This window comes from Gracilinanus agilis, chromosome 5, assembly GCF_016433145.1.
Source record: "Gracilinanus agilis isolate LMUSP501 chromosome 5, AgileGrace, whole genome shotgun sequence".
Classification (NCBI taxonomy): Eukaryota; Metazoa; Chordata; class Mammalia; order Didelphimorphia; family Didelphidae; genus Gracilinanus; species Gracilinanus agilis.
The window spans coordinates 312,114,954-312,125,311 of NC_058134.1; the positions used below are offsets into that span (position 1 = coordinate 312,114,954).

General features: G+C 51.6%; 1 protein-coding gene across 1 annotated transcript in view; it reads left to right on the top strand.

Annotated features, from left to right (window-relative positions):
• Positions 1–4,992: 4,992 nt before the first annotated feature.
• The window catches only part of DENND5B (DENN domain containing 5B), a 221,548-nt gene continuing 216,182 nt past the window's right edge, over positions 4,993–10,358 (top strand). The window contains exon 1 of the mRNA XM_044679311.1: positions 4,993–5,061. Within this exon, the coding sequence (XP_044535246.1) occupies positions 4,993–5,061 (69 nt within the window). The remainder of the gene's footprint in view (positions 5,062–10,358) is intronic.

Below are 10,358 nucleotides of genomic sequence, written 5' to 3' on the forward strand. Positions count from 1 at the left end.
CAAGATCCGTTTCTTAATTAGAGTCTGGACTTGTTGAGCCTGTCAGGATCCCCTCTTAGGGGCCTGTTAGCTTCTCACAGGTCTCTCTTCCTGGAATCTAGCAGGGAGGAGACACTTTCCTGGAATGCCAAAACCACCCACTGGGTATATGATGACAATTTAATGTCCCCTATAGTCTATGATATCATTTGTTGCAGCACATTTGGATCCGGCCATTCCTCAGTGGCTCTCTTTTTAATTTTCAGCTTTTGCCACCACAAAAAGAGCTCTTGTAGATAAATATTTTCATGCATAAAAGACTTTCCCCTCTTTCTTTGGTCCCTTTTGGGTATGGGGATTCCAGTTAAAGGGCATGCAAGTATTTAGTAACTTTTTGTGTATAAATCCAAATTGCTTTTAAGAATGGCTGTACCATTCACAGGACAGACTGTTATTATCTGGTCCCTGCAAGCACTTACCTAAGGAATTAGGAGGCTCTGACAAATCTTGGAAAATTGAGACATTTATTAGGAGAAAAGGTTAAATGACTGAGAGCCAAGAGGAAGCTTATATAATATATACTATGTGACAAGGAGAGTATATGAAGAAGAGGCAGAGAGAATTGGAAAAGTGTTGGCGGGCCTTGATGTATAGGCATGAAAGAAGGGGGTAAGTTATACCATATTTATGTAATGGAGCAGAGAGGACTCAAAAGTAACCAAACTCCTCAGGGGCCCCTCAGAGACCCACCAGCCAACCTCTTACCTCCCCTCCCTTCTGTCACCTTGCCTGACCCACCCTGACCCTCTGCTTCTGAGAAGCCGCTTGCTTGCTTAACAGAGAAGGAATATATATGTCCAAACCTGTTGGAACCCACCAATCCTCTCCTTCGAAATGCAGCCAAGGAAAATTCCCGCCACCTCCTTTTCCTCTAGATAGTCCGCACTTACTCACGGGCGGGGTGATCCTCTCTCATATGGGGAGGATGTCCTGGTGGGCCGGTTATTAAAGGTCCCTCAAACTTCTAAACCTGGGCGTTTGGTGTTTCTCATGAAGTGTCCCACTTCATTCACATATCCTTATGTATGCTTGAGGTGAACCCCTGGGGTTCGGGAAGGGTACCTTTTGCAAGGATGCAAGACTCGGAAACTTAGCTTAAAAATAAAAAGAGAAATTTATTAATTTAGAAGGTAATGTTGAATCTGGCCAGGAAGACTGTCTCCTAGGGGGGACAGCATGGATGGAAAGCTGTTCCCAGATGACATGAATTCTGGGGTCTTTATACTCTTTACAGCAGTGAAGATGTGACTGAGGCATGGGCGGGGGGGAGGTCTGCCTGAAGACATAGGGGTGACCCTCCTAGTTTAGGGGACAGATGGATATGTGAGATACAACCTGATGATATTGAGGAGGTGTCTCTCGGTCCCTCTAAAGCGGTGATTCCCAAAGTGGGCGCTGCTGCCCCCTGGTGGGTGCTGCAGCGATCCAGGAGGGCGGTGATGGCCACTCGTGCATTTATCTTTTCTATTAGTTGCTATTAAAATTTTTAAAAATTAATTTCCAGGGGACCAAGTAACCTTTTTTCTGGAAAGGGGACGGTAGGCCAAAAAAGCTTGGGAACCCTGGACTAAAGGATGATCCAAGGAGGATAAGCCTGTCAGGGTCTTCTGGGAGTTATCAGATGTTTGGGGTTAGGAGTCACCAGGATGTAAAGGAGCAAAGGACTTCCGTGCTTATAGTTTGCCTGAAACACTGCTGTGGTTTTGGGGGTGCCCTGGCCATGCCGTTTCTGGGGGGTTCGTATGCCTGAGATGTGCGAGTCCTCTTTTGTTCTTTTGTTCACTCCTTTTCCTGCCAGCCAAGCATTCCTGAGGCCCCGGGCCAGACTGCCTGTCTCCAGGATTTCCGGTCTGAGTCCCACCACCCAGCCACAATGCACAGTTCCTATTACATGTATTGTAGTCCCTGCCGCTTGGAGAGGTGTGAAATAAGCTCAGAATTGCATTTGCTTGCATTTCTTTGACTTGAGAGAATTTTGGAGCATTGTTTTCCTGGCCCTAAAGAGAGCCTCCGTTTCTTCCCTTGAGAGCTGCCTATTCATGTCTTTGGGCCATTTCTGAGTTGGGAAATGGCTCTTCTAGAAATGTGAAGCCGGAGAAACTAACAGCAAAGAGTTGCCAGTTGCTTCTCATTTCATTTTAGCTTTATTAAATAGAGCTGCTGAGGCAAATTTAACCCCCCACCCCAGGGGGGACTCTAGCCTAGACTGGAAGAAAGAGCAAGAGCACCAACGCAGGCCACCTTCCCACCCTCCCCCCAAAAAAAGGCTTACAACATTTCTTCCTCAGTGGCTCCCAGGGAGGAGAGGGAGGCCGAGATCCTCCACAGGAGCCCTCGCTGGGCTCTCTCCCTTCTGACTCGGCACGGAGGTCAAAGGCTTTTCTTTGCCCCACAGTAAAGGAACAGCTGCAGAAGCCCTGCAGGTGTTGGGAATCACGGGTGTGGGGCGGCCCAATAAGTTTTCAGAAGCAGCTCCTTCAGCATCCTGGGGCAGGGAGGGGAGTGTACAGTCTTGGGGGGGGGGGGCCCTGGCTGGCCGCTCTCCCTTTGCTCCCACCCTACAGGTGAGGAGACGTGAAGGGAAACTCCGAGAGCCTGGGGGGTCAGGGGCCACCCGTGTTGTTATAGGGGAGCAAATGGTGAACCCCCTGGTTCGGGAAGGAAACCTTTCTCAAGAATGAGAGGACTCCAGGCTTAGCTTAAAAGTAAAAAGAAAGCTTTATTAGTGAGATAGAATTAGTGGCCAGCAAGACAGCATGAGGGGAGCAGCCCTGGGAGGCTCCCCCTGAATCCCTCAGTCCTGGGGACAACTTCCACAACTGTGTCATGATGGGACGTGATTCTAGAGTGGGAAACACTCAGTCATGGGGGGGGGGGAGTGGTCATCGGATCAGGTCTGCCTGGAGACACCGGGGTGACCTTGGATGTCTGAGCTACAACTTGATGATATCCAGGCGGTGGATCTCTTCGTCTAGGGCAACTTAAAGGCCTTCCAAGGACGATGGTCTTTGCGGGGAGTCACCAGGGCAGGAAGGGGGAAGGGAAGACCCCTGAGTTAAGGGGTGCCGGGTCCCTGCCCTCGCTGCACAATGCCCATGTCAATGTGACCAAAGGAACAACATGGAAATAGTGCAGGATCACGACACCCTTGGAGCCCAGATGGACTCACTGACGGCTCCAGGAGCGGTTGGGAGATAATATGGATCACGTGACTTTGGAAAACCAGGGTGGGAATTTGGCATTAAAAAAGAAGCTGCCCCGAGCTTTGGGACCCTGGGCGAGTGCCTTCACCCAGCAGTGTCCCGGCTAACTGGTTTTATAAATGAGGGGAAAGTGGCCTCCCTGGAGCTCTCTAGCCCAGGAGTGATGCACTGATTCCGGCCTGGGTACCTGGGGAGGCGGAGGGAAGGTGAGTCCGTAGTAGTGGGCGGACAGATTCTGACGGATCGCGATCCTTCGGCGATTGGTGCTTTGTTTGAAAAGACGTTCTATGAAGCGGGAGCTCCAGAAACAGGCCGGAGCCCCGAATTCAGGGATGGGGACGCCCGCCTTCCCTGCGGGAAGCTCCGAGACGCCGGGCTGGTCCTTTCTCATTTGTCGTCCAAGCAGACTCGGGCGCGCGTGGTCAGTGATCGGTGGGTGGCGCTCGGGTCTCTCCCGCGTCCCCAGTTGGCAATGTGGCCCCTTGTCTGTGAGGGGGGGGGGGCTCAGCGCGGGCACAAGCTGCCTGCCTGGCCTCCCGGAGGGGCCGGGCCGGTCCTACTTCACTAGTTGTAACCCGAAAACCCCACCGAGGTCCGAAAAGCCACTCTCGGATGCCGGCCCCACCCCGAGGAGCCCCGAGGCGAGGAGGAGCGGGCAGCGGATTGGCTTCGGGAGGGTGACCGAGGAAGAGGAGGAGTCCCACACGGGAATAACGAGGGGGGGGCGGAGGGGGGGGCCGATGCTTTACTGCGGACGCCAAAGGGGAAGGCCCAGCCCAGGGCAGGGCCACCAGGTAAAGGGCTCGGACACAGCCCCCGACGGGGCTACTTTAAGGGCTCTGGTTCATCTGAGACTCCAGGTGGGGCTTTTCCCCTTCAAGCTAACCAAAGTGGGGGTCCGCGGACGGCTGGAGGCCGCAAGTTTGGGGGCTTCCGGATTCCGCGTGGCCAGCGGTCAGCCCAAAGGAGCCTCTCCTCCCCCTCCCACCCCCTTCTGGGTCACTGAAGAGAACGAAGGAGGAGGCCGGCAGCAAGACTCCCACCTAGAGCGGGGAGGCGAAGACGGTGGCTCTGGCCTCGCCCATTCCGGAGAAACTCCCCCGATTCCGAGAGAGCCGGACCCCCGCGGCTTCTCCCGGTACACCTCCCGGGCACCGTCTTATCAGTGTCCCGGCAGCGAGGCGCCTCCGCCCACTCCGCTCCCGGCCTGCAGGGCTGCCCTGGGCTCTCCCTGAGCTTCTGGCTAAGCCCTTTGCTTCGGAGCCGCCGCGAGGTCTGAGAATGCCCAAACCACTCCCGCGGCTAAAGAGAATCCCGGAGCGGGGCCTGGAGGGTCCTCACGACAGCCTGGGTAATTTTCTCCTCGGTGTTCTTCCGCCCTGGTCGTACTTGGAATGAAAGCCGAGGTCCCTCCGTCCCCGGGGAAGGGCCCTCCTCCCCTCCCCTCCCGCACCTGAGGCTGAAATCCCGCCGCACCGAGGCTTCGCTGCCACCTAGTGGTCGTGGGGGAGACTTCCGCCAGCAGAGGCTGGAGCAGATTCCCGGACCTACTTTGTAGGGGGCTGGGGGGGGCCTCCCTCCGCGGTGGAGCTGGCCTTGGCCCGTGCCTGTCCCAGAGGCTTGGCCCCGGGATCCCAGAGCTGGGATGGCGCGGAGGAGGGGAGCCAGAAAGGGACTAAAATGTTCCCGAGAGCCCGGCAGGAATGATGGGCATGGAAATGGGCCTGGGGGCGGCCAAAGCAGGGCCAACATGGCAGCAAAGTCAGCGGGGCGGAAGGATGAGGAAGAGGAATGCTTTGTGGCCCGGCTCAGGCAAACTGTAAGCAGGGAGGGCCCTTTGCTCCTTCTGTGCTTGTGACTCGGCACCCCAAATGTCCGATACCTCCCATAAGCCCCCCAGCGGCTTCTCCTCCCGGGATGGGCTCTGGATGCTGTTATACTGGATCTCTGGGAGCTGGAAGTTCATTCGATGATTGACAGATAAGTCAGTTGGATGGAATGTTCCCAGAGAGGCCTGCGGGAGGCAGGAGGGGGCAGTTGAGAACCCTGAGCAGAAGTTCTGGGTCTTTGACCTGTGCTGAGGCTGGAGATTGGTGGATCCTGGTCTGGGAGGGAGAGGGTGCAAACACCTCTCTGCAAGCTCTTCCTGTCCTTGATAAACTGTTATCAACCTGTTCCTGACCACCACCTCGGGGTCTGCTGCCCCTGGATATTAGGAGTTTCATCATCTAGATATCTGGGCTTCCAGGGCCCAGGAGGGATCCGGGAAGTGGGCAGGAGACGAAGAAGAGGGTGGAAAGGGTGGAGATATCTCAACTGTAAGGCTGAAGATCTCCAGAAGAAGAAGCTGAAGATTTCCCAGCAGTCTGCCTGCTCTGGGTTAGCCCTGGCCAGGCTGGGCCAGAGGGAAGCTACGCTGATTCTTCATTTGCCAGCAGTTGGGAGTTTCATTAGTAACAATTAGAGTCGGGTCTCCAATACCCCAGCCCTTTACCCTCAGCCTTCTTATTAATATATAAAGTTTAAAGTACCTCCTAAATCGGTTTCCAAGCTTGTTTGGGAAGGGAGACACGCAGTCAGATTACCAACATTATCCCAGCTGAAGAGCCCAAATCAATATATCAATTAACCCCAGGTGGGTCCTGAAGGGATAAACCACTTTGACCTGAAGGATCCTGCCTGGGCAACTGTTATAAGGAGAGGCGCCATCCTCGCCTCTCTGTACATCACTTCTACCTCCTCAACTAGATACAAGGGGCCTCCTTTAAATATAACACTGACAGAGAGAAGCAGCGCCTTGGCAGCATCGGCCAGACGTCTGGGGTGGGACCTTCCCCGCTTACAGTGTGCCTGAGCCGCTTCTCTGGTGTTGGGGCGCCGCGGCTTCCACGCTCCCCTCTCAACCAGGATTTTCTTTCTCTTTTTTTTAAATCCCGACCTTTGACTCAGCATCAGTTCTAAGTGGGAAACCTGGCAAGGGCTAGGCAAGCAGGATTCAATGACTTGCCCAGGGCCACACAGCCATATTTCCTTTAATTGTCCATACAAGGTAGGCCTTGGCCTAAAATAGGCCAATAGAAAAAAGCAAGCAGGCGTTCCCCGCCAAAGCTGGGGCCCATCCCCAAGTCACCGGGAAGAACAGACCCTCACGCGGAGGGACACGGACAGAAGAGGCGGGACGGGCCTGATCCCTCATCAGCCAAAGAAGAAAACATGCAGGCAGAGCCTTCATTAGCCCCCTACTGTATGCCAGGCATGAGGCTGAAAGGTGCCCTTAGAGGACACCCAGCCAGCCAGAAGGTTATTGCGATGGTTCCGGTACTCAATTGCTGGGGATTTACCATCGATGGATGAGTTTATTTTAACCGTCAGCATTTCAGACAGCACCACAGTAACATCCCCAGCTTGTTCAGCCACTCCCCAGGTGCTGGGCCACCCCCCTCGCTTCCCAATTCTCTGAGCTACTCTCCGAAGTTCTGTCCCTTTTCCTCTGATCCCTTTGGGGACAGGCCTAGCGGTCATAGCAATGAGGGGATTTATTGCTCTCTGGTTATTTTTAAAAATCTGTTTCTACAGCCGGGGGCAGCTGGGTAGCTCAGTGGTTGGAGAGTCAAGCCTAGAGACAGGAGGTCCTAGCCTCAGACACTTCCTAGATATGTGACCCTGGGCAAGTCACTTGACCCCCATTGCCAGCCCTTACCACTCTTCCACCAAGGAGCCAATACACAGAAGTTAAGGGTTTAAAAATAAATAAAATAAAGTTAATGCAACCCTGAGCTTTATTTAAAAAAAAAAAAATCCAATTCTACAGCTGTCTGGTGGCTTTGGGGCTTTTAAGCCATGATCTCTAGTTCACAGGGCAGGAACGTCTCGGGCACTTTTTTGCCCAATCCCAAATTGCTTCCCAAAATGGCGGCACCATTTCCCAACTGTTCCCCCACGTGTTAGTGAGCTTATCATTCTACAGTCCATCCCACGTCACAATTGCCAGGTTTTGTCACCTTTGTCACATTGGCAGGGTGTGAAGGGAAGCCTCTGACTTATTTGGATCTGATTTCTCTTCTTATTCATGAAGCGGAACATTCTTGGAAGCAGCTGGGCAGACTTTCCGATGACTCCTCCAAGCCCTTTGAGCACTTTCTTACCGGGAAAGAGGCATTCATTCAATGGTTCCCGGAATAGAAACATTCATTGTTCCTACATTTGGCCAACCAACTCCTTATCGGAGAAGTTTAAAATAACGATTCCCTGCCCCCCCCCCAATTCCCGGGGGCACACAGTTACACAGTTTTTCCGGCAGAAACGTTTCTGCTTCACGTCATCAGTTCTCCATTTTGTCTTTTCAAATTGCTTTTCTTTCTCATTTGGTGAATGAGACATTTCCCACCCATGGCTGGGACGAGTATCTGGTCAACTTCTCTTCCAGACTGTGTTTAAGAGCGTGATGATCCTCAGAGAAGCGCCATCGAGAACGTCGAGAACGTGGTTCGGAATCTGACACAAGATGTTGGTCTTAGTCGAATTTCTACTCGCCTACTCTCCAATTTTTTTTTTTTAACAAATGGATTTTGCTAGACAATTTTTATCTTCTACTTTATCAGAGTTTCGAAGCAGAGGATGTTTGTATTAGCACATACACGTCACTTGCATAGGTTTAAAATGTGGAGTTTGTGGGTGGCACGTACTTTTTTTTTGCATTTGTTTAAATTTTTTTTGGCCGTGGCAGTGATGATTAAATAAATAATAATTTAAAAACCAAAAAATCCAAAGGCATTGAGTTCTAGTGTTTCTGATTCTCTTTTGTCTAGTCCAGTGATGGGCAAACTTTTGAAAGAGGGGCCAAAGGAAAGGAAATGCTCCTCTGTCAGTCTGTTTCTAAGGCAGCTCTTTCCAAGTTTCATTGTATTGTATCCTACTCGGTGTATTTGTCAGATTAGCCGATAGAACATTTCTGGGGCCGCATCTGGTGCACGGGCTGTAGTTTGCCCATCACTGCTCTAGGCTATTTCATCGATCTTTCTATCATTACCGGATGTTTCCATACTGCAGGCTGAAGTGCTAGCCCCCTTTCTTTTCAACATTTTCCTTGACATACTATTTCTTTTTGCTTTTCCAAATGAATTTTATTATTTTCCCAAGTCCCATAAAGTATGTCCCTACTAATCTAATTGGCATAGTGTCGAGTATAAATTAAATGTAGTCATATTGTCATTTTTCTTATGTTGGCATGGCCTAACCATGAGCAATGGCCTAGCCCAGAACAGAAGGATCTACGAGCTTCGGTCGTTGTGCGACTGAAGAGCAGAGTCTGGGACTGGAAGAGGGGGAAGGGGCGATGCCAGGAGACTGATCAGATAAGGGTGTTTCTCAGCTCATAAACATGGTTTACCATTTCTTTCTCCAGCTCATTTTACAGATGAGGAAACTGAGGCAAACAGTTAAATGACTCGCCCAGGGTCACCCAGCTAGCAAGTGTCTGAGGCCAGATTTGAACTCAAGGAGAGGAGCCTCCCCAGTTCCAAGCCCAGTGCTCTCTTCACTGCCCCTCTGACAAAAACATGGCAGCAGCACCCTTCTGGCTGATGGTGAGGCCAAGGGTAGGAAGAATTTTGTACGTAGCTGAGGTGGGAAGTGACTGAACTATGGGCCTGGAGGATAAGGGGTTGGAGGGAATATGTTTGTGGAAGCCCCCTAGGATGAGGGCAGCCCGGGATGGTCGGCGAGGCCGGGAGGCAGACAGCAGCTACCAGCATGGCCACTGGCTGGAAGATGGGGATTGTCCGAACCTCGAGGAAGTCCTCGATCTCTTCAGAGACTAACTCCGAAGCCTGGCAGGTTCTTTGGAACACAAGCAGAGTCCGTCCCTCCCCACTGGATAAGGCCCCCCCTCCCCCCCCCCCCCGGCTTCCTCTCTCTATACTGCCTGGTCACCGAGCCAGGCACACACTCTACGTCAGGGCTCGATTTACCGTTTTGAGGATCATTTAGTTGAATTATGTTTGGTTGATTGTCTGAGAAAGTGATGGAGGAGCAGCGAGGTAGCACAGTGAATAGAGCATCAGGTTTGCTGTGGGGAGGCCCTGGGTTCAAATCTGGCCTCAGACACTTCCTAGCCATGTGATCCTGGACAAGTCACTTAACCCTAGTCACTGAGCCCTTTACTAGCATCCAATCGATTCTAAGACAGGAGCTAAGGGCTTAAAAAATTGGTAGTGAAGATATTAATGATGCCATTTAAGCATAAAGGTGCAACCTCTGGGTCTTGATCTAGGCATATATGTACATGTATTTCTGCAGACACAGGTGCCTCCCCATACGTGTTTACGATGTGCATCTGTGTGTTTATAGGAGTATATACAGCATGAATACAAAGCCAGCCCCCTTTTCAAAACATTAAGGAAAAAGTGAATATTTCTCCTGTCTCTGGAAATTTTCCCAACAGCAGAATCAAGAAAATCTTAGCAGGGAAACGACCCTCTTCAAAGATCTCTGTCTCTTGGGGAGGAAACGAGTGTGAGTTCAGGAAGTTTGTTCTGCCTCCGGACACAATTCTGGCTGTGACTGAGCAGGACCAGGCCCTGGAAGGGATTGTGGGGACAGAAGAACAAGGAGAGGCCTGACATCGTCCCCCTGCATCTCCCGGTAAAAGCCAGGATTCAGTAAAAACAAGGTCTTAAGGGGGGCAGCTGGGTAGCTCAGTGGAACGAGAGTCAGACTTAGAGACGGGAAGTCCTAGGTTCAAATCTGACCTCAGCCACTTCCCAGCTGTGTGACCCTGGGCAAGTCACTTGACCCCCATTGCCTACCCTTACCACTCTCCTGCCTTGGAGCCAATACACAGGATTGACTCCAAGACAGAAGGTGAGGGTTTTAAAAAACAAAACAAAACAAAACAAAACAAGGTCTTAAGGCAAAGGCATTTTTCTCGTTGGGGCAGAGGCCTGACCTTCTTCTGCCTTTCAAAAGTAATGTATAGTTAGAAAACATCTTGAACCCTTGGATTCTATCACCCAGAATTCCTTCCTCGTCCCCAAATTCCTTTTCCCTTTTCATTGGCATCTTTCTGTTATTGTTTCTATCGTTCTGTAACTCCTCTCTCTCTCTCTCTCTCTCTCT